The 25,557-nt window shown below is 37.0% G+C and overlaps 1 protein-coding gene across 2 annotated transcripts; it reads right to left on the reverse strand.

Annotated features, from left to right (window-relative positions):
- Positions 1 to 1,615: 1,615 nt before the first annotated feature.
- Positions 1,616 to 25,557, reverse strand: Gorab (Golgin, RAB6 interacting). Of its 2 annotated transcripts, none has more exons than XM_083114395.1 (6): positions 25,371 to 25,557; positions 19,485 to 19,654; positions 17,426 to 17,694; positions 10,806 to 10,946; positions 6,374 to 6,578; positions 1,616 to 1,976 (listed from the first exon to the last, which is right to left on the reverse strand). In XM_083114395.1, exons 1-6 carry the CDS (start codon positions 25,435 to 25,437, stop codon positions 1,863 to 1,865), a joined length of 966 nt encoding a protein of 321 aa, XP_082970521.1. In that variant the 5' UTR covers positions 25,438 to 25,557; the 3' UTR covers positions 1,616 to 1,862. The 2 variants fall into 2 exon arrangements, with proteins under 2 accessions (XP_082970521.1, XP_082970520.1); XM_083114394.1 differs by having other exon boundaries at positions 1,617 to 1,976; positions 19,485 to 19,657.

Genomic DNA, 25,557 nt, shown 5'->3' on the forward strand with positions numbered 1-25,557 from the left:
AACAATGCTACAAGCAAATTCGCTCTAGTTCGAAAATGTGTACACGATATCAGAGATGACGTTAAATAAGAAAAGTTTCATATCTCAGTGACAATTAGTTCTCGTTGGTAGAGGCTAACATGTGGGAGAAATTTCCGTCCGGTAAAGGATTAAGAGATGTGATGCTGTGATCTTCCTGTTCTTCAAACAGTGTCTGAAGTGGAAAATATTATAGCCTGACAAGTTAAGTCCCGATATGCGCAGATCGCTGCGGAGCACTTCCTATTACGTCATCCTCCCCACCACTCTTCTACTCACTGGTCTGGTGTTGAGAGTACCAGTGGTGCCAACTCCACAAAATTAAGCTAAAACAAATATGACAAACAATTTTCACTGTTTAGCGTGACGGTGCATGCAGGCTCCTATTATATCAGTGGTTCATTTTATTTAATCCGGCCTTTGAAAATGCGTGCGGTGCTCCGATCGTAAACTGTAGTATTACGCACGTGTGTTAAGGTTTATAACGAAGAGAAACTACTGGGTGAATGACTTCATTCTCTGAATGCGACATCGAGCAGTGGCCAGGCTTTTTTTTTTTTTTAACTAGTTGGATGGTGGTTCGTTTGTTTATCGTACAACAATCACTACGAGAACGCAATCTGATAACACGCTTGCCTGTGTTCTTTTCTAAAGCATTGAAATGTTCATGCTCTTTACTCTTGGCTGCAAGATTCTTACTTTGAAAGAGATGGACTTATGGACGAGCGTGTAGATGAACTGAATTAGACTTGGTGAAGCCGATTCAGACACGGACACAGATTCATCGTTAGACACAGACTCGGATGAATGGGAGAGTGAAGCTGAAGAAGGAGAACTGGAAAACATTTAGAAGGTGAGCTCAGTTCTATATTTTTCATTTTTCTATCGTTTTATTTCATACATTTCTTATGCTGGTAAGAAATATCCCTAATATAACTTAATTCATTTAAGGTTTAAAGGGAAAATATCAAAATGTATTTAGAATTTAGCGTAATCAATAGGTAGCGTAGGTGACGGGATACTAATTCATGCCTTTCACATTCAAATTTCGTTGAAAATTCTCAGACAATTCTGCTCCCTCCAAGTTGCAACACTGCGAACGAACGTCGCCGCAGACAATGGAGTGGGGAAATGTGATGTGAGGTGCGCAAACAATGGATTGCAGAGTCTTGTTGTTAAACTTGTCAAATTAAAGCTGGGGGTATGTTTGGTCAAGCCTTGGGTTAGCTAGGGGAATGTTGCTATGATTTAATATGGTGATGATGAGACAGGTCGGGGGGGTGCTTTGTGAAAATTTTCATACCTGGGAGGGGACAGCTTCCTCACTCATTGTCAAAAATGAAACTTGTATTGGCACTCGCCAAACATGTAACAATTTTGTTCACATGTTACAAATTTTTACAATTAAGACTTTTGTCGCCTTGAATATGTAATAAACGACTTTAAAATTCAAGATAGAGAGGTGGTACTAAAGAATTTTACACCATCTGCAGATTAAAAAAATAAAACAAGGTACTCGTTTGTACAATTTGTGTTTAATTTGATAGATAATACATACATAAAAATGTAATTATAATATACAAACAGTATAATAATAACAATAAAAATAATAATACTTGACAAACACAAATTCTATACTTACTCTAAGTATATATATGTATATTATATTTTATATATATATATGTATATAAAATCCAACGTAAATATTGCTACTATATTTAATAATAATTTAAGGCAAATTAGAAATCTGTTATTGTACGAAACCTGAGATTGTTGTAAGATGAGAATCTGCAATACAGGCTAAATATATTTTATGCTTCCCAAGCAAATCCTTAATTGTACTTTCACAAAGATGCTTTCTGTGCTGTGGAATCATTTTTGTTCAGATCTTTTGGATTTTTCAAAGTTGTACATGCTGCATAACTGGTGTCATCCACATCATATAGTACAGAAGGTACCTGCAAAATTCAAGAGTATAATAAATTGAATAACAAAGAAATCTCTACCTGCAATTTAAAGACAAGTTTGTATTTCTCTAACTTCTAAAACCCTCATAATGCTTTAGTCATTCTTTTGCTGTTGAATTACAAAACAAACTCATATTTTTATCACACAAAGTTTATTTAAAAAGTTTTGAAGGAAGAGAAAAATTGTAATACACATATGCATAGGTATGTCAGTAAGTAAGTCATAAACATTTAATAAAAAAATACTAACAAGGGAGGTTATCTAAGTGTCCCCCTCCGATTTCTATGAAACTTTTTTTTTTTGTTTCAGCTAAAAAACGGTTTTAGGGGGCAAAATCTCCCCTCTAATGTCAAGATGAGGACAAATTGAAGTCCTAAAACAGTTTTTTGGCCGAAACAAAAAAAACATGTATTTCTTCATTTGGACCCCTCTATACACCTGCCAAGTTTCATGGAAATCGTAGGGGGACACTTAGGTAACCTCCCTTGTAAGTGAGATACTGACTTGAAAACCATTTTTATTTTTCAACATAATCTCCACGAACATTGATGCACTTATGCCATCGCTTTATCAGTCCCCCAAAATGTTCTGCATAAAAGTGTTTGGGCTGCTGTCCCAGCTTCAGTCACAACTCACGTTCAGCATCATCATCCGCAAAACGTTTGCCGCCACCGTGCGCGCTACGTTGCTGCATCGAGGCTGTTTTACTCGATCATCTAATAGTTTGCACGGATGACGCTTGATGGCTTACGAAGTCGAGAGCTTCTTCGCTCGAGCTAATAACACTAGAACAGGTAAACAATCGGTATACGCTCAAAGCCCAGTAGCTCATGTACAACCGTAATTTGTCTGTAGTAGTGAGCCTTCAAATATGCTTCGTGAAGTGAAAGACGTAGTGAAATTCAAACTAAAGTGAACGTAGTCATCATCTCCATGTTAAAATGTAATTTAGTCTATCCTACCAATACATAGCAATATATGAAAATGAATAAATGATTATGGCCTGAAACTACCAGCATGAATTTTACATATATATTTGTACGATTATTGTCACATTATTGTCACCATCATAATTTCACAGTATTTTCATGAAAGCATGGATACCAACAAAACACTACTGGCATAGTTTGGTCAATTCTATCATAAAATCATAGACATGCATGTTGTTCACAATCCCTTATCAACTTATCTCGTCCTCTGTCATGAGTTTAAAATTTTGCCTTTAGACACAAACTGCGTGTGAATCCTATCAGCAGGTTGGACAGATAATTTACTTGATAAATTCAAATAGAAAATTGAATGGCATTAAGATTCTACATTTGTAATGTATGAAAATGCGATCTGTTACATGTCAAGTTCAATTGCTCACTGGATTACTTCCTGCTTTACGAACGAAGATTTTTGCAGTTGCGAAAATCACATTCTACCTTCGATTTCTCTGTTTTCGAACTAAAAGAGATTATACACTAGTGAGAAAGAAATATTGGGTAAAATAGTACAGAGCATTCCTTGACATTCGCTACGAGACTCGGTGGCAAGCAGCCTGGCGTCAGCGATTGTCTTTCCCAGTGAACAGGGTTCACGGCAGTCGCATGCAACAATATGTTCTTTTCGCTCTCTTTCCCTTCCTGTTGACGTTGCAGACTGATGCCAGTATAATCCTCCCCCCTCGGGAGTTGTGTTGTGTCGTGTCTGTGTGTTGAAGATTGTGGCTTAATATGGCACCACAAAAGTTTACATTACAACAAAGGATTTATCTTGTCGAGTGTTACTTCGGAAAGAGGAATTGTGGATAATTGCGACGACGTTATGCAACGAAATTTCCTGGTGTTCCCGTTCCACATAGGACCACTATATTAAACCTCGTAAAAAGTTTAGAGTAACAGGGTCAGTTCTGAATAAAAGTGGAAAGAAAAACCCACGTGTACTTACTGAGGAAAAACTCTATGAGATAGGACAAAGGTTACAACAGTCTCCTCGGAAATCTATCCGCCATCACCCACAAGAAACGTGTTTCAAAAACCACAGCATAAATCTTAAATCTAAAAAATAAACTATACAAAGACAATCTGCACACCATCCGTGAGTTAAAAGAGAGTATTGTACGAGAAATCGGGAGAATTACAGTAGACGAACTTGCAAGTGTAAATGCCAATTTCCTTCGGAGATGCCAGGAATGTGTTGCAGCAGAGGGACATCATTTTCAACACCTTCTGTAGTCAAGGTTAGTACACAATATGAAAACTGTAATTTTAATAGCCGACTGTCGCGGACCCCGTTCACCGGGAAATAGAAGTTCTGACACCGGGCCGCTTGCCGCAGAGTCTCGTAGCGAATGTCAGGGAATGCTCTGTACTTCTATGTTTAATTTAGCCAAAGGGCTCATGAGTCATGGTGGACCAGTAGGTGGGGACTATCGAGTTTCAATCCCCCCAATGTCTTCAACGTGAAAAAATATTCCATTAACATGTACATACATGTCTTCAGAAGGTGGATTCATGTTCACTAAAAATGGAGGAATAAAATAAAACCAGGATGCAAAATCATTGAAAACTGGTGGGGTGGAGAAAGTTCTTAATCTTCAAACCCCCTCCCCCCCCAAACAATTTACACATATGTGTAAATTATACGATATACACATTTGTAATGTTATTAAAAGTAAAAATAAATTACTCAATTAAAAATATATTATTATTATTAATTACATAATGGAAATTAATTTGTTACTTTTATACATATCAGATATTGCAAAGCAGCTAACCAATTCCTTTAGTAACTGGTTAAAGGTGTTAATAAATTATGGAATAGTTGAAGTGGTTTTATTATGTGTAAGTTTTTGTTTAGTCTGTGCTTTATGTTAATATAAATCAATTAGATATTATAGTTATTATTGTTTTGCATTCTTGTTTTACTTTTATTGTGGGTATTGATGTAGATTTGTTAATGATCCCGTGAGAGAGAAAGCATTCAATACTCACAACTACAACAATTTGTGCGTGTTTTCGATATTAATCTTAGTAAAGTATATTTGAAATTAAAAGTAATTGCTTGTCTTTTGTTTATTATAACAAAAATTCTCCCACCCGGAAAGGGAGAGGGTTTTTGAAACCAAGATTGTTGGTGGGCGAAAATCCCCCCCCCCCCATGATTCCGCACCCTGAATATAACTAATTTGTAGGTTTACAAATTCAATAAGGGTACACACTAATTGTCTTTAAAAAGTTAATCTGAGTGGTAAAGAAAAATCCTGTAAACGATGGAGACATTCGCAAGGGAATGGAAACATGACATCTTTACACTTGATTGCAAATCCAAGATTCCCAGTCTAAAGTAACAGAGGGTCAAACTTTAGCATTTGTGTAAAAATATTCCCAAAATATGCAATTATGTACATAAATATACCATATATGTAGAGACGTGAAGTTTTTAAGTTTAACTTTTCCCCAAATTTCGATGTTATTTTTTACTGCAATTCAGTGTTTTGTTGCAATGTAGGGTAAAATTCGGTGTTATAAATTTAAAATCGGTGATATTTTTACATGCATTTTTACTGTTTCTTCAATGCTTAAGATTTTCACATTGTTTTAGTTCTGGAAAATTTAGACAAATTTTAGTTTTAATGACAAAAAATTCCTCGTGTGACCTCAAAATACCATTTTGTGTACACAAACAACCCCCCACCCCGAAACACAACAGGTGCTTCTCCCTGGAAACTTTTCCGTTCCTATTCTGGGAATATACTCCCGAGCGAATTCGATTTCAGGACAAGGTTAAACACTGTCAGTCATGTCTGTGCCAAATTGCCATAAATTATGTGCGACAATCTCTATTGAATTGAATTATCACTAGGTAGACTAGACATGACAGATCTAATAGTGCTTCAGGTAGTTCTCTAATAATAGTAGTATTATCTCAGATGTTTAACAGTGGGTGCTAGAAGTCTACTGCTTTCTGCAGACCAAATATTCCCCATAATTGAAAATACTCTCTCAACTGGAGCAGATGTTTCAGGCAAAGACATAGCAAACTCAACCATTTTAGAAATGTTGGCACATGAAATATCAGTCTTTTGAAACACCTTAACCGCTCAGAAGTCGATATCTCGAAGAAAGAAAAGGTATAATCGATCGATCCTTGCCGGTCATAAATTCTGGTCGTGAATATTCAATACCAGTAACTATATTTATGTCCAGATTCTGAAAACCCCAGACATTTTGCAATCCCGGACATCACTAACAAACCAGGACTGTCCAGGCTAATCCCAGACGTATGGTAAGCCTAAGTATAGGGATTTCATGATTGTAAAGAAACGTGCATTTAATCAATAACATATTCCCTAGTTACCACTTCACTGTACAATGTTAATAATAAATCCATGTAAACTTACCTGTGGCAAGATTTGTTCTTCATTTTCATTCCATGAACATACATTTAACTTTTCCATGAGCTCCGACAGCTTTCTTGCTTTGCGCATTTCATTTTGTTCAATAATTGTGCATAAATGCTCGGTAAGAAGTTCTTTCCTTTGTAGCTTATCAAAAAGCTTCACTTTTGCATCCAGAAATTCCTTCTCTGCTTTGGCGTATCTCTTCCTACAATAGACATTTTACACAAAAATACATGTCAATTCATGAAACTTGAACATAAATGTACTACATTAATTCCAGTACGACCCAGAAGGACATGTTTTGAATGAACCAGATGATTTAAAACTATTATCAAGTCAGGGGTTTATCCAGTTTAGACTGGAAGGGGGTATAAGTTTGTGTTTCGGGGGTGTAAGGGTATATTTAGAAGCAAATGACCATTGTGAAAAATCTTAGACAGACCTTGAGGAAATTTTGTGGGGATGTCGGGTGTGTGTGCGTAAATCACTGTATTAAATAAAACCCAGCTGATATAAAGCCAATACTATTACATGTTCCCATTAATAACAATGCTTGAACATTTTAACAATTAAATATATAAATATCATTTTATACATATTTTAAGTAGCCAATACCGATACTTGAAAATTGTAACAATTCAATGTAGTGTGAATGTTTATAAATTTAAAAAAATAAATTTTTCACTGGAACTACCTTCTGTCAAAAAAGTACCGGGAATTTGTAATTTAAAAGGCCCGCGCAAATGATTTTTTAAAAATCTTTTTTTCTGTAAGTTGGTAGATCCGTACTTAATTCCTATGCCAAACATGACCGTGATCTGTCATTGTCAACCAGTTTGTTTACAGCAGCAGGTTGAATCAGTCCACTTCAGTAGTGCATCATGATCTTTACAATGAACAAAATTATTGAACAAAGAATTTGCCTTAAATTTTGTGTTGCGAACAGAATTGCGTGTGCTGACTCACTACAAATGTTGGAAAAGACTTATGGTGAATCAGTTTTATCGAAAATACAAGCTTAGGAGTGGTACAAAGCGTTCAAGGAGGGACGAGAGATCATCGAAGACAAGCCTCGTTCTGGACGACCTCTTCTACAGTTGAAAACATTGAAAAAGTGAAGGAAATTGTGCTCGATAATCACCATTCCAGCTTAAGAGAGATAGCTACTGACCTTAACATCTCTCACGAGTCTGTTCGTTCGATTTTGGTGGATATTTTGGGCATGAGACGCGTCGCCGCACGGCTTGTTTCGAAAGACGTGAATTTTCTTCAAAAACAGTACCGTGAGCAGGTATCTTTAGACATGCTGGATCGTGCCAATTCTGATCCCACATTCATGAAACGCATCATAACTGGTGATGAGACAGGGGTCTACGAGTTTGACATGCAAACAAGTCAACAGTCATCAGAATGGAGGACAAAAGATGAGCCGAAACTGAAAAAGCCACGTGAAAGTCGCTCAAAAGTCAAGGTGATGCTCATTGTTTTCTTCGATATTCGTGGTTTGGTGCATCATGAATTCGTTCCAGAGGGACAGACAGTCAATAAAGAATACTATTTGGCTGTATTGAAGCGTTTGCGTGAGAAAATCCGTCAGAAATGGCCAGATTTGTGGAAGAACAATTTGTGGATTTTACAGGACGATAATGCGCCATCGCATAGAGCAACAGTTGTGACCAAATTTAAGGCCAAAAACACAATAAATACCATCGAACAACCACCGTATTCACCAGATTTGGCCCCGTGTGACTTCTTTATGTTTCCAAAACTAAAATTGCCGCTCCGGGGTACCCGTTTTGACTTGATTGAAGCCATAAAGCAAAATTCGTGGAAGGAGATGAAGGCCATACCGGAAAGTGCCTATAAAAAGTGTTTCCAAGACTGGAAAAAATGCTGGCATATGTGTGTTGCATCAAATGGGGCCTACTTTGAAGGCGACAAAATAAATAGTGATGAATAAATGAAAATTGTGCATTTTATTTAACAATTCCCGGTACTTTTTTGACAGAATATACATCATAGCAATGTACCAAAGCTTTGGTTTAAAATATTCATAATTTTCAATGACATAATCATCTAATGACAAAAATCCTTTTCTTCCAACAATGTTAGTGAAAAAAATATGCAGACTGAAGAATTTCCAGGATATTTTGACTCTGTGAAAGTGTCCTGCGACATTTTTTGCAGATTCCACAAAACACTCTGACAAATCCTAAAAATCTAAAAATCCTAAAATAGGTTAAAAATATTAAAATAGGCTGTAAAAATCCTAAAATAGGTTAAAAATATTAAAATAGGCTCTAAAATTCCAAAAATAGGTTAAAAATATTATAATAGGTTCTAAAAATCGTAAAATAGGTTCTAAAAATCCTAAAATAGGTTAAAAATATTAAAATAGGTTCTAAAAATCCTAAAATAGGTTAAAAATATTAAAATAGGTTCTAAAATCCTAAAATAGGTTAAAAATATTAAAATATTCTCTAAAATTCCAAAATTAGGTTAAAAATATTAAAATAGGTTCTAAAAATCCTAAAATAGGTTCTAAAAATTCTGAAATAAGTTCTAAAAATATTAAATTATCCTCGAAAAACCCTGAAGTAGGTTCCAAAAAACTTAAATGGTACAAAATTCCTGGTAAGTACGGATTAGATACAATCGTTAAAAAAATTGCAATAAGCGTAAGAAATTTTAGTAGGCATATGTAACAATCAAATATTAATTTTCTAACCAAATTTTCATTTGTATACATCGTTTTCAAAATTATCCACAAATTATTGCGATACTATACTTGTTCTATTAGTAAAAGTTACTTGTTGATATGAAAAATGAATTAGTACGTAAAACTTGCTGCACAATATCAGGGTGGCTATTCATTTGGAATTCTTTGAATTCCTGGAATTATGCGAGAATTACTGGATCTGAAAATCATGCATGGAAAAGGTACAAGCAGATGTTAAATTTTATCTTTATCTTTTAATTATCTTTCAACGGAAACATAGTGATGCAAATTTGAATGTTGAAACGGTACTTCACAAGGTGTGAATGCCACAAAACGACCGAACTGACACGAAAGTGAGCAAGACCATGTGGATCAGAAGTTTGCACATTGGGCTGTGCAGGCAGTAGAGGCGATTGGCTGCCAAAACTGGGAAGGGGTGGGGGTGCAAGGATAGTTTACTTTCTCTTAGTAGACACGGCTTAGCATTAAGAGTGCATAGTGCGGTGGCAAAAAGGAGGAGGCAACTGTGATTGTGGTAACAGTAGTACCAGACATATTGTTTTGTTTAGAGCTTTGAAAAACATCAGAGACTTGGATAGGGGAGGGAAATAGACAGAAAACATGTTTCAAACATGCCTGCCATTGAATTGTCTCGTCACCAAAGCGAGTAAATACCTCTGTGAGATAGAAATCCTGTAAAACCTAAGAAATATTAAAACTTAAAAATAGGTTAAATTTAGGCACATAAACCTAACATAGGTTAGTTTAGGCACTATAAAACTTCGTCAGTTGTTGTGTTCTTTAATTAAACGCTGACATAACTTGTTACAGTATTTCTTATTTACCTGCAAAGGAAAAAATAGGTTAAATACCTGAAATCCGAGGTCCAGTTATAACATAGGAAATAATATTAATTCTGATTGTTGTAAAGGTGTTATTTATTTGTATCTCTGGAGAAATGTGTACTTTCATAAACCACATGGTTTGATGTTTAGAAATAAGAGTGGTACAGAAGAAGTAATTAAAATGGGCTCGAAAAGATCCAAAGGTAAAAAAAAAAAAGGTAAAAAGATAAAGTGCTCCCCTGTGCATAGCACCAAGCCATGAAGGGGTATAGGGAGTGTGGGGGTAACGCCCCACACTTTCTTGATCCGGTCGTGAGTGGGGGTGATGTGATCAGCATCACGCCCCTAACCACCTTTACCCCCCAGGGTTTCCATGTTATTCGATGCTGGGTGGGTGCCGGGGCCGCTTCCATCGTTAGAAAAGTTCCCGGATTTGAACCGGCCGGGGATCGAAAGGTGGTCATACGAAATACTGACAGTACTTGCAATGTGTATAACAATGTGCAACATAAAATATTAAATCTGTCAAATTTCTCTACATAAAGTGATTTTATATGTTTCATTTTCTCAACTTCGCCTTGTAATCAAGGGGTCCTGGGTTCGATACCCGGTGGAGGCACAAGTGGTTCGGATCCCACTTTAAACTGTAGGTCCAGTCCCGATTAGCCATACTATGCATAAAGTGGACTTAAAAAACCAAATCAATCCACTCCAATCATTTTCTTAACTAATGAGTCCAATAATTTGGCCAATTCTGTATTTCAATCATGTTATTAAAACTCTAGTTTCTATAAAACTTTGAAACTGTATTTTATTCTTAAGTATCGCATTTCATATATAATTAAAAATAGGCTCATATGTTACTCACTGTGCTTCATTAAATTCAATACTTGCTACTTCAATCTGATTCCTTAAAATCCCCACATCACTACTCAGGGAGCTGTCTAATTTATTGAGCTCAACTTGAATATGTTGGAGACGACTTGATTCGGCATCTGTTTGCTTCTTCCTACAAGTGAATAAAGATACAGATCTTAAAATCAAGTTTTTGTACATAAAAAACATGAAAAACTCAATATGCTCACGAAGGCAGAAATTTATTTTATTATAAAATATAAACTAAACATAACGTTTCAACCTTCTAGCAAGGTCTTCTTCAGACTCTGCACCAAGTACAAATGTAACAAGGTACAATAACAGGACGATATATATACACAAACATTACTTCCCTCCAGACTATTAGAAAGTTGTTCTGGAACATTCTAGCAGCTGGCTTTCCCTTGTCAACTGTACTTTCACCTGAAAGTGAATGTGGTTGGACTCTTTATCTCATGCTCTATTTCCTTCCTTCTTCTCTCCTCGTTCTCTCTTGTCCTTTCCACTCTTTCTAACACCTTCATATTATAACCATATCATGGTAACAAGGCTTTATGGTGTTATAAATAACATGTACAAAGACAACATAATAAAAGGCACATCCCGAAAGTAAGTTCCGTTTGCAATTTATGCCACAGCTGCACTGCAATCACAAGAGTGTGCATGTGCACCGAGCAGTTGGACCCATTGGTAAGGCAGAGACGTCAGTGTTAGAGACGACAGAGATGCAGATGTTTCGTAGTGGGTTGCGATAATGTTCAAGAAAATTGAAACAACCACCACGTGCGAAGTGTGCTCAGTCATACAGTTTTTTAATGCACGGAATGTGTCAGGAGCTGAAAGTCACCGTCAAATTGGTGAAGTGTATGGTGAACAGGTCATGAGTGACTCAATGGTACGGAGATGGGAGCGACAGTTTAACGAAGGACGGAACAATGTGCATGATGAGGAACGCAGTGGGCAAACATCTCTGGTGACAGACGAATTGGACCATGCTGTGGAAGAGAAATTCAAAGAGAACCGACGATCCACCCTGACAACACTGTCTGTGCATTTTCCACAAATTTCCTGGTTGCTGCTTCATTAATTTGTGTCAGACAGACTGAACTTTCATGCTTGGGTGTAGACTCTACAAGTTTATTATGGCTGAAGTTAACAAGAACTTGTAAGACAACCCACTCAGCAGTGGTTAACATTCAATCAGGACTAGAATTTTCTCACCGATTATGAGTCAGAGCGATAATGGAGTGGCCATTTCTGTGATCATGTATTGAAGGTGAAGACTAAGGCCCCCAGTTACAGAGTGACATGTAGTCAACACGTTGAATCCCTAGTCTTTGTTGTAGGTTAATGCTACTCATTTGTAGCTCCCCAATTTCCTCACGACGGTGAGAGGCCAACAGTTCCATACACTGGCCGAAATCTCAGGAGAAAAGTAGTTACACTTCCCCCAGGAGACTCGAACCAACTCACGTTCCGTACCGAATGAGCTACTATGCACAGAAATTCAATTTTGGCCATTGTTTTAGACTGCATAACTACAGTGCATTAGGGGGCATCAAAAAGTTTTGCCTGTTGAGTTATAATTTATTTAATAATGGAAAGATTGAAACAATGAACATACAAATAGTTTGCCTGTAGTGTCCTCTACTCAGAGTTCCCATCACGTTCAATGAATTTCAGCCAGCGTTTTACCCAGGCCTCAAAAAAGGGCTGGATAAATTCCACAGGACACTCCCTGCCCCACTGTTCAGAGCTGTTTTAACCTCCTGTAGGTCCTCGAAACTCATGCCACGAAGCACAGACTTAAGTAAAGTGGAAGAAACCGAAAGTGTGGACAAGACAAGGAGATTGATTTATTTGAATTATTTTACTTCGCCTTTTGTGCCACTTTTGGTTAATTTGCGAAGATTGGGATGAGTGATGATGTGATGAATGGACACTCAGAAACATATGACCAGGCCAGGATTCGAACCTGGGACCCCTGGTGTCGTAGCATGATGTGCTAACCACTCTGTCACGGGGGCCACAAGACAAGGAGAGGCAGGCCACCAACGTCAGTGACTGATGACAACCGCCACAGGGTTGATGAGCTCATTTGAGTGGATGGACGCAACACCATACAGGAAATCTCTGATGCAGTGTGCATGTCCTGTGGGTCAGCACATGCAATGATTGAGAGTCTGGGACATCATAAATACTGTGTAAATCTGTGCTTCGTGGCATGGGATTCAAGGACCTACAGGAGGTTAAAACAGCTCTGAACGGTGGGCTATGGAGTGTTCTGTGGAAAATTTCAAAACTTTATTCGAGGTCTGGGTAAAATGCTGGCTCATTTGTGTTGAATGTGATGGAAACCATGTGTAAGGGTAACTCTGAGTAGAGGACACTACAGGCAAACTATATGTATGTTCATTGTTTCAATCTTTCATTATTAAATAAATTAAACCTCAACAGGAGTGGGGATAAGGCCAAGGGGGGAGACTAAGATGTCGGTGGAAAGAGCAGATAGCGAAGAGTGTTAGAAGACACGATTGGAACACTGTGGAAAGAAAGGAGTGGTGGAAGACCAGGAAGAAAATGGAGATGCTTGACTTCTAATAGAGGCGAGGCGTCCGGTCATCGTGAGAAGTGGCGATGACCAAGCAAAATAATAAAAATATTGCATTTTATATATTTTAGAGAAGCAGTAAAAATAATAAGTCAGTATACTCGGATATTTGTGCGAAATAAGCCAAGCGACAGCATGAAACAGCTCGAAATACGCAACAGATTCGCTAATCTTAGCGCATCGAAATGAGGCCCCAGTACTACCCCTCGTGCTGAACCCTCCCGCCAAGTTTCCTATTGAAGGCAATGGTGTCCATCGGCCTAGCTCATCGCAGAATGGTGCGAATCTCTCTGGTTTCTGCCGATGCCGAACAGGCCCACCTGTACTTTCCCCCAATCTTGAAGGTCTGGGTCATAACAGGCCCTTTATTCAGCCCCAGTTCCCATGTTTACAGCCATGGCAGAGTTTGTCTGGAGTCATCAAGATTCTTCCGAGTGTCCAGTGCTCAAGGAGGGAGGTGAGGATCATAATTCTGCTTAGGCTCAATATTCTTTTAAAAAAAAAAGAAGATAGAAAAGGCAGGAAAGATGTCAAAATGAGGACTTCAGGAATGACTACTAAAAAGTACACGTAAACCACCTCCTCTTCGAAAATCCTGGGCACACCACTCGAATGTCTGCTATTTCCACTTGGTAAGAGGAAAAGCACACACTGAACGATATGAATCTGCTTTTCATTATCAAAACAACAATTGGCGGCGAACCATAAAGGTTCTTCTTACCTTTAAACACAATTGAGGTGTTTGCATCTCAGTTTCCATCATATTTAATAATTCTCGTTGTATTGGATAGAATTATGTGTCTTTTGTAGTCGTAAGGTCTGTGGTATGAGCTTTTACATTGAATTGGCAGTGACCTTGGCGTTTATCGCAGATAAATATTGTGCCTCCACCCCCTCAACTCTGTGTTGGAAGATCGACCCTGACGTTTGGCAAATCTTGCGATGACTATGTAAAAATGTCACGCTTCGCCACTGACTTCTATGCCGACCCAGCCAGAGGCAGGACACGGCAAAGGACGAGGATGCAAAACTTTTTGATGCCGCCTCGTAATTGAATCGATGAAGTAACCATAAAAGAAATTAAACAACGAAAGTGCAACTTCACATTCAACTTGTTCCATTACACACCTTGTGTGTTTCATTCAATTCAAGTTGGTGTTTTTAAGTCCACTTTATGCACAGTAAGGCTAATCGGGACTGGACCTACAGTTTAAAGTGGGATCCGACCCACTATGTGCCTCCACCAGGTATCGAACATTGGACCCCTTGGTTACAAGGCGATGACACAACCACTGCACCATCTGGGAGGCCTTTAATGTGTTCCATGCTGGTTCCTTTTGTGATAAATTCATAGTACAGTTCTTGAGTTTACATATAATCTGATAATTTTATATTTGTCCTTTCATTCAAATTCTCATACTCAATTTTGGTCTAGTAGAAAATTTTGCATTTCAATTAAAATCTCTTCATACCTGTTCATTTCATGATTTATTCAGTCCAGTATCATTATAAATCACATCTCGTTTTGTTCATGTCAGAGAAAGTTTCATGCTTACAAATGACACATGTATAATTTAGTAACTAGAAGTAGAACAAGATTTTTTTAAAATGCCATTTTTTCACAAAAAAATAACTGCACTCTCTTCCAACACAAAGATTTCAGAGTTCAAAAAGCTACCGAAAAATTGACTAATACATGCTTCTGTTATACAAAGAATTACACATTTATCATTTGCACTTCGAGAAACATTATAATTTTTGAATATAAGAAAACATGCCTCATGTACTGTGTAACATTGATTTGATTTCATTTTTTTATTATTTAACCTTGTCTTTCTGTACTTCTGTGTAATCGCAATGAGGATGATGGAACACTTAAGAACACCCATGTACATTGTCTTAACCACTCTGCCATATAGGTCAGCTACTACGTAACATGAATGCATTTTCTAAGTAGTAAGTAAGTAATTTACTAAGTAAGATCTGACTTAAAAAAGGTAAAGTTCTCCCCTGTGCATAGCACCATGCCATAAAGGCATATAGGGGGTGTGGGGGTAACACCCCACACTTTCTTGATCCGGTCATGAGTGGGCGTGATGTGACCCTGACCGCCTTTACCCCCCAGGGTTTCCCCCAGGTACCCATGTTATTCGACGCTGGGTGGGTGCCAGGGCCGCTTCCAACATTAGAAAAGTTCCCGGATTTGAACCAGTTGGGAATCGAACCCAGGACCTTTAACATGGTAGTCAGATGCATTACCGACTGAGCCACCGCAGCCACACAAGTAAGACCTGACTTCATCTAATTTTTCTCTGTCACTCTTGCTGTAGAGCTGACAGAGACAATTCCACACAGATAAAACAGGGACATTGAAAAATCAGGCAAAGCCAGGGCTACCTCTGTAGCTAAGGAATGGCAAAGTATGCCGGAGACCCAGGTTCGAGTCCTGGTCAAGCCTGCATTTTTCTTTGAAATATCTACATGTAAATAATATTTGGAAGGAAGATGTATTTCCAAATTTAAACAAGGTAAATTAAAGTTTGTGGTTCAATCACCTGGCAACATTTACACTTTGAGTTTCAAGCAAACACTAAACTTTCATAGCAATTTTGCACTTTCCCCAAAGACCATCACAACGACAAAATGGCATGGTTCTGTCATTCCACCAGCCAATACTTACTCCTCACCGGAGCATTCATCTGGCACCATGCTATTTAAAGCTCTAGCACGTTTAATGTTGTCAACAAACAGTAAGGAGAAAGTTTGGAAAATTGTAGCACCCTTCCTTGAAAATTCACAAGCTAACGCTGAATATAAACCTACAAATGAGCCCACACTAGCTTCTTGCATACTAGCATTCCACATTACCTCTGAATAAAAGACAAATACAGAACAGGATTTTTCATACATAAGCTACTGATTACACACATCAGGGTGGGATTTATGACTGCCGTAAAGCAATAAAGACTAAATCTATTCAAACAAGTAGTTATTTGCTTCTTCACTTAGTAAACACTGTGGAAAACAAGCAAAGAGTTCAAACAATGGATGCAAAAGGATTCAAAACAATGACCAAAGTTGGATTTCTGTGTAAAGTAACTCGTTCTGTACTTTCTTTTTTGCTTTCACCAAGACTCGGTCCTCAGAAATCCTGAATTTTATACAGGGTGTATTTATTTTTCTGAAGTCACCACGAAGAAGTGAAATGGCATGCGCCTTTTTAAATTTTTAAGTTGAAATGCTTTTTTTAAATTGATTCTTTTAACTTTTATGGTTTTAAACAGCAGTGTGGGAATGGAAGTTTTAACAGGTTTTGGCAAGTTTTCTAAATTCCTCCTTTACCAAAGTCAAACCTATATCCTTTTTCCTGACTTTTGAATCGACTTGATGTGGCTATGGAGTGTTTTCGATAGTCAAAATGGAACCTGATGAAGGGAACAGTGGTTTCCCGAAACGTTGTTTGGAAATAATATACACTAACTAATTGTAAGTACAATAAGTTTTAGTATTTTACAATATTATTTAAGAATATGTATTATTCTGTAATTGTGAGTAATTTGCACAACCATAAGTTATGAGTCTAATGTAACATTTGTTCTCATACACAGTTGCTACGAGAAATAAAAGATCGTTGAAACTGCTATACTCTTTTATGTACACCCTGTATAAAATCATATTTTTAGAGGGAGAAGTAGTAGCAACCACAATTTTTTTTTTATGAAGATTCTGGTGGCTACCATAGGATCGTTAAAAAAAACCAGTTCATCTCAGTGAATGAACAATATAAAATTAACATCATTTTTTAAATATTTTTTACTTCTATAAATACATATTCACTGACATATCTGCAAATGTCACATCCTAGGAAATAATATAAATAACGTGAATATTATTTTATCTTGTTTTCAAATTATTACATGCACATATAAAAAGTATACGAATTTGAACGACAAGCTCCTAATATTTCTATGTGATAAATACGAACCCAGCCCATAGCATACCTTTGCATAATTGCTACAGCAAGCATTTCTCGTCTCTTTTTGTTCTGTTCCTCCATCATCTTCTGCCTTTCTTGAAAATTACCCAGCCGAGCTTTAAGCTGCTTACTGTCCACATTTAACAGTTCGTACGCACCATCCTCTTTGACATGCAGGCACACCGTTCCATGACTTGGACTCTGATCAGGAGTAGCAGCTGGTGTTTCGTTTAGGCTACATCCTGAGTCCGAACCTCCGTCTCCTGGTGCAGGTACTTCTTTGTGCTCAGATTCCTTGAAAACGGAAAAATAAATATTACAAAAAAAATTGGACAATATGTATCTCTTCCTATTTAAGCGATACATTCAAAGCTACAGTTTTTTTTCATTTCTTCATGATTAAATACAAAAGAGGAGTTACAGTTACGCAACAGTTGTGCATTTATTTCACTATCGCCTGCTACTAAAAAAAAACTGGGTGTACGCTAGAGTATGAATTTCTCCCCATGTTGCATGCGAAAGCATTTTTTTATGTTGATTATTTAAAAAATATGAATAAGAATCTTCGGAATCCCATGAATTCCTTATGGGGAATCAACTTCAACATCAAGTTACAGCTAATCAAATGGAAGTTTTGATTTTTCCGTTGGTCAAATGCATCTTCAAACTGCCCTCTTCCCATTGATATCTTCTTCTATTCCATCGGAAGTTTGTTATTCCCAAGAAAACAAATCAAATAATACTCCCATAAGCGCAATGCATTTCTCCTTGCCTCCTCCAGCCATCCTGGCACCGTTGCCAAACTTGATGCACATGAAAGAGCTAAATTTCACCTTAAATGAGTTAAAACTTTACCGCACTAACATTACCGTAGGAGGCACTTTATCCAGCCTTTGTAAATCTATAAATTGATGACAATTTATTCTTAGTTTTCACCATTTAGATCTGGCAGCATCGCCCATCTCAATAATCCACCGATGGTCATATGAAATTGAAAACAAAAGATTCCCTGATAATATTATGTCAATTTCACGTCAAACACGGCGTTACAAAAAAATAGCTGATGAGATACGAAGAGGTGGGTGATGCAGCCAATATAACAATGTCACATCATGTGCAAAATGTATAATCATGGCAAAAGTTTGTCTATGTGGGCAGGAACCAGTGATGGCATCACAGTGGGGCATGATGGGGCCCTAGTTCCTAGCCAAACAAGTGAACGAAAGAGGCACACCTGGCTCCAAGAGAGCTAAGTTGGCAACACTGTCACAGAGGAAAGAACTTGGGAAGAGCCCTGTGGCTCTATAAACAATATATTTATTTGATCGAATATTAAGACATGTTAGGGAAAAGCATGAAACTGACTGTGTATGCAAATCAATTCTACAATATTGTATTTTTAATTACAATTGTATTTTCTGAATATACTGTTTTAGTTTAGCCTTTGACATGGCCAGCACATAATAAAATTATCCCATATTACACAAAGCATTTGAAATATGATGATTGCACTTGCAGTGAATGTGAATTTTACCATATTTGTAATCTTTAATTTGACAGAAACGATGTTTGTCAGGAAAAGTTTGTTTTGAGGCAGAATGGATTGGAAATTTGTTTGAAAATACCTCGAAAATTTGGAAAAAGTGATGGAACTTATTTTAACATACTGGGAACTGAATCGGCAAGTAACTTGTCAATGTATGATTTGAATAATTTGAGATTCCTAACTTAGACATGGATAAAAATGCTCAGATAGGTTAATAAGGACTGGGCCTACAGTTAAAGTGGAATCCAAACCATTATGGACCTCAAACCCAGGACTCCTTGATTACAAGGTGACAGACTATTGTGAGTAAAAAGAAATATTCGAGGATGTGGTTTCTTGCAGCATTGCTTTCATATTTACAGTGAAAAAAGTGGCTGTAAATAAGGTTACAGTAAGAAACAAACATTACAGAGTGGATTGGAAATTTGTTAGAAAATACTCGAAAATCTGGAAAAAGTGACAGAACTTCTTTTACCATACTGGGTACCCTGAATCAGTAACTTGTCAATATTTGATTTCAATAATTTGAGATTTCTACCTTAGACTTGGAGAAAAATGCTGTTGGTGCTAAAGATGACTGTTGATCATTAATGACTTTCGTACTGCATGGTTCTTTTCCAAGAAGCATTCTTTCCCTCTTAAAGTTTTTCTTAAATGACTTGTCCATTCTTGGCTGTTGCTTTGGTTCATGTGAAATCAATGGTATTTCTTCTGGAAAAAAAGTTAGAAAATTTACATTTTCATGCCACGAAACATCACAAAAATGTAGGTGTTAGGAAACCTCCTGCCTGTTAAGATATACTATGGATAATGTCAATCAACCTGGCGAAATATGTAATTACTGTGTTAAGAATGTGTGATTCGGTTAATTAAAGGACACAAAATTTTCAAACTATGATCTTTGATTTAACAAAAAATGCTGAACAAGATAAATTACTACCTATATAATGCATTTTTTTATCCTCGGCACTGAAATTTCAACACAATTTCGGATTTTGTGTTTCCAAAAGAAATTAAGCTTTGAAGTATATTTTTTGAGGAAGGGAGGGAGTTGAGAGTTATGTAATTTGAACCTTGGAGAGACTCGAATAACTATTAGACTTGGTGATGAATGGCAATCCTATTTACAAGTGTAGAAGCTCTACAAACTAGATTAAGTTGAAACATAGTTTGAATCATGGTGGATAAAAACATAATTTTTATTTTAAAAAATAATTTATTATTATTTTTTGTTTAAATCGATTTTCTTTTTTTAAAAAACAACATGCTTAAAACTGGTTGTATTGTTTCTGGCACCATACATGCACATATGTTTCTTCATAGAAAGGCTTTTTCTGGTAAACGACCCTGTAAAATATTTGAACAGTTTGACTAAAGCAAATTAAAAAAATAGAAGTAAATATACATATCTCTGTTTCTGATACTATATATATGAACCTACTATGCAAATGTTTGTGGAGTGTGTTAATGAAACTATAATAATTTCTAAAAACTTTTCTTCCAGTAAAACATTCTGGATGTACTATATAATTGTAACTTACAATATTTTTCCTTTGTAGCTGAATTTTGGTATTTTTTTTAAAGATATTTTGCAAAATATCAGCTGTCATGTTTATTTACAGTTTAATGATAATTATACTATTTATGGTTTAACATGATTTGTATTTTGTATATTATTCTACACAAAATGTTTGTTATTTTTGCCCATAAAAATTATTGAGTTTTGAATCAAAAGAAATTTAAGTGTGTTTGCAGTTTACATATTACATCTTCTTTTATATGAGCTTGATCCCAACAGTACATATATTTTGTTTCCCTTCTTAGAACCTAATAAACACCATTAAATGATTACGAGATCACTGTAGTTTCACAAAAAGTGATTCTGATATCTGCACTATCCTTATGTACATTATTCTATAAATGATATCTTTAAAGTGATCATTAAATCATTTAAATCTATCTACCTTGGTTTGAATTAGCAATTTAGTAAGAACTAGTTTCAAACAAGACTGCATATTTTAATTTATCCAATTATTATTATTATTGTCACTATTACCCTTGACATATTACAAATCCACTTAATGCTATTAATTTTTTTTTAAATCCATATGATTCTGCTGTGTGTCACTTCTAGTACTTTACGAGGTTTATTTACTACAACAAATCTTCCTCTAACAAATTATTTATATTAGCAACAAATTATTATATTTGACCATGTGCAACCCTATGGTACAACTTCATGGTTGTCACTGGCATTTATTTTGAAGCGATTTTACTATACCGGAAACTTCCCCAATTTCTTTCATATTACGCATACTCAATAATTTAGGCCTCGTAATCACGAATCTTCAGTTAAAATTTGCCGCTCACATGTAGAACTTGCAAAATAAGCGGATCCGTGACCACAACCGACACCCTCGATTTCTCAAGAAAACCAATGTTTATTGCAAGATTTTATGTTTTCAATACTTAAAGAACAAAATATATATTCCTGATATTACTACAACCCCAAATTTTAACTATGTTAGCCTAACCTAACCAGTCTAACCATGCATCGTTCATGGAGCTATCCGTATCCAGAAAATGGCTGAAACTCGCTACTTCTGCCACTTTCCATATTCCTACTTACGTATTCTGCATTGAGAAACATTGCTGAAAATGACATTTCGCTTCTTTCACGGAAATAATCTATATTTTCGACGTATGAAGTAAGTTTTGTTCGTTTCTTTTTCCCTTCGGTAACATGCTAAATTGCGGTCGCAGTTTCACTACCGTAGTCGGCATGCAGTGTTTCCACCGCACTCCACCCAAAAATACCTACGTAACCCCACAAACCATTCATACATAGCCCCCCGAACCATTTCCAGTAAGGTTAGGTTAGGTCGGGTCACGTTTAGGTTAGAATAGTTAAAAATTGGTTTAGAAAAAAAAATGCGTAGCACCACACACCATTCTCGCATAGCCCCACAAACCATTGACACATAGCCTCACGAACCATTGACACATAGTGCCACGAACCATTGACACATAGACCCACAAACAATTTGCGAAAACGTACCTTCTTCAGTTACAAAAACATGTGTTTGGAAACACTGACAGGCATTGACCGTGATTATGTCATCACACACAGGCAACATCCGGCTGGAAGGAAATGGATGCAACAGCTTTCGTGCATCGGTCACACATTTATATCAAAAAATACATGATTTGCCGGAAAAAAATCAATGAACAATGCGAGAAAACACTTCCCCGCACTTCCACAAGTCTAAAGAGACTGCGTTTGGTAAGTAATTTCTCCTGTAAATTTTAAGAAACCAGTTTTCCGGATACGGAAAGTTTACCCATTTATCACTTTTCACACATATGTTGGTTATTGTATTTGATATGTTGGTTATTGTATTTGATGCATTTGCTTTAAAAAAATAATAGGTTTTGTTAGATATGTTTACACTCCAAGGCTCCTATCCATATTTTATTACAAATTTTGTTATTTTCAGGTAGAAATAATAATGTCGGTGGTAATTGTAGATCTGTGTCACGCAACACATGCTGGATACAAAATGCCAGTTTTTAAGGATTTGTAGCATCAAAATACGCAAATTGTCATCAAGAAAAGCCAAAGTTCCTTTTGTTTTATTGCAATTTTATCACGTTACATATGCATTTTTTACATGGCTCGATTTTGATTCACATCTGTCAACACATACTGCAGAATTTTAGTGATTACTTACTGCATGTTTCCTGGGCACAGGTTTTTCACTTCCATATACTTCTGTATAATTCTTGCCGCCAAAATGTTCAAAGATTTTGTTCAATACATACTTTCGTCGTTAGGTTAGGATGGTCAGGTTTACTTCTCTTAGCATTAAAATAATATCCCAAAATATTTACTTTAGGTGGTAGTCTGTGTAATGTGTCAAGTGTTCAAAATGGGGAGTTTTGGGCCCAAGTTCCTTTTGTTTTATGGCAATTTCATCATGCTACGAATGCAATTTTTAAATGGTTCAATGTACATCTGTTAACACATGCTGTGGAGTTTTAGCGATTACTTAAGGTTTTGTTCAATATATGCTTTCGTGGTTAGGTTAGGTTCCCTTAGCATTAAAATAAAGTCCCTAAATGCATTCTACTAAGGTTCCGGTTTACTTCTACATTCATTCCCATGCTTCTACGATATTTACTGTCGTTTGTTGAGGGAGAATATCAGTAACATTTTACTATACCGGAGATGGAGTTCTTCAAATTTACAGCAGAAAGTACTTACGCAAATCATTTTCTGTAGTGTTCTTGATGTTCGGGAATGTAGTTTTGATCCATTTTAATGCGAATGCATGTGGTTTTCTACGAAAATCTATTTCCGACGTGCTATTGCTGCTGCCGCCATTTGCTTTCTGCACGAGAGCACAATGCGCGCTATTGCTGCTGCTACAAGATGACGTGTCGAGGATGCGTCGTGAAGTTGTTGACGGGTGTGGAAGATGCCGTGGAATTTGTAATTCCGATGTTGTCCGTATAGACGGTGTTAAAGGCGGAGCTACTGCGGAGCATGCGCAATCGTCTGGCTCCCCTGGAACATCCGGTTACGCTTACAGTGCTATGGACAATAATATGAAACGACAAAGTGGAGATTCTTTTACAAGGAAATAGCGAGTCAGCTGCATAGCATATGGTTGCAGAGTTCGATCGGGAACAATTTTATTGAGTCAAGTATCACTTCGTAGGTATCCGAAGGACGTACAGAGACGAAACCTGTGGATACAAGCAGAACGAAAAAGGGATTGGTACCCGGACAGGATTTGTACGACTTGCATTTTGTTACAGTCATGTTGATCGCTTATCTGTGGATTATGTTGTGGTGAAAAGAATGGCTCTTAGTAAGGTCTCAAACCAAAGCGACACGCGACAGCAGTGGTTCACACCGAAGTGACAAGCGACACAGGTCCATTTAGTCTATAAATAAGCATTTACCGTGCATGGGAAATCAAGTCTCAGGCGGCACAATACATGCCATTGGGAATCTGAGCGACACGTGCAGCTTGTCGCATCCCTTCGGTTCGATATATTTCGTTGATCACTGAGGATTCACCTTCAAGTGGCACGGAGATTACACACCGAAGCGACAAGCAACGGCCCCTTATTCTAAAGGAAACAATCCACTTTGCATACGAGTACAACAGACCGAGGCGACACGATGCATAGTACTGAGAAAACATACCAGTCCAAGCGACATGTGAATTTTCTCGTGGTGAATTGGTTCGAAAGGAAGCTTTCAGACTGAAACGATGCGTGTATCTTGGAAACCAACATTAAAATATAAACACCTTCCGAATTAAAGCGACACGACAAATTGCAGGTGTCGCTTCTCGCTTTCATGTCGCTCGGACTAGGCCGTTTTATCAATACTGTGCATTGTGTTGCCCGGTCTGTTATTTGCGCAAGCGTGGTGAACGGTTTGCTTTAGATTGAAGGCTTGTGTGCGAAAACTCGATATCGCTTGTCGCTTCAATCTGAAAACTCCCTTGTTGTTTGAAGTAAATTCGTGCATGCCACATCATAGGTTCTCCGTAAATCCCTCAGGCGGAAAGGCGAAGTTGAAAGCACACATATTTACTAGCATTTGCATGTGTCATTACTTCTGCAGATTTGTTGGCAAAGATTCACTTAAGCATACTTTATAATATAATAGTTTTATAGAATTCTCTTTCCCTCACTCTTCCATTTACAAAATAACTGAATATATCTAAACTTTCGTATGTTTTGAGTTCGTCGTGCTTGTACATGGGATACGTAGTGGTAGTATGCTATACAACTGGCGGCCACAAAGACACGTCATGTTTTAATAATCTGCTCCGCAGTTGATCATCCGACGGATTCTTGACGTTCACTCTTTCATAGTAGAACTTTAACAAATACTCATTTCTTACTTCGTATGACGGTGAATCTGTAGTGGAAACAACGGGAACTGGCCTAAACTGGAAGTACCGGGCAAGACCTCACCAATGTTTATGTTTACATTTTTACACGGTCCATATGCTAAATTGAACGAAAGGAGTGCTAATGGAACCTAAACTAACAGGCCTAACCTAACCTAGTAGGCATACCTCGTTCCCGTGATGGTTCGTGAATTTTTGGGCTAACGTCAATGGTTTGTGGGAAACAACAGTAAGTACTCGTTAATGTAAGAAATAGACATTATTTTCGTTAGAAATTCATTATTTCACCTAAAGAAATGTTCCGCAATGCAGAATAGTAAATTAGCAATGTAAAAAATTGCGAAATAAATAATTGATAGGTGTCTCCGGTATATAAATGCCCCAGTAACCCCTCTGAGGGTACCTCTGGTACGAACATTTTTTACTGTCAAATATAAAGAATAGTAAGATAGTAAGAGGTAGAATATTACAAATATAAATTGCGAAATTACCTTTCCCAGTATTGTGGCGTATTTGCTTAAGTTCTTCTTCTGTAAATCCTTCCCAATTAGTTGTCATTATTTTACAGATTATTGCATTCCGCAAAAAAGACTCCGATTATATTCAATCTCCCATATATATTTTACATGGTTTGACACTGTACAGGTATGACGTCTATGGGTTTGACAACTACTAAAC

This window comes from Lepisma saccharinum, chromosome 29 (assembly GCF_977018435.1).
Source record: "Lepisma saccharinum chromosome 29, izLepSacc3.1, whole genome shotgun sequence".
NCBI classification, from domain to species: domain Eukaryota; kingdom Metazoa; phylum Arthropoda; class Insecta; order Zygentoma; family Lepismatidae; genus Lepisma; species Lepisma saccharinum.

Coding starts and splice junctions, on each gene's coding strand:
- Gorab (XM_083114394.1), bottom strand. CDS start 25,437: ATGACAACTAATTGGGAAGGATTTACAGAAGAAGAACTTAAGCAAATA. Junction 10,947..17,425: donor GCTGTAGCAATTATGCAAAG/GTATGCTATGGG, acceptor ATTCACTTGTAG/GAAGAAGCAAACAGATGCCG. Junction 1,977..6,373: donor AAGAACAAATCTTGCCACAG/GTAAGTTTACAT, acceptor TGAATTTTGCAG/GTACCTTCTGTACTATATGA.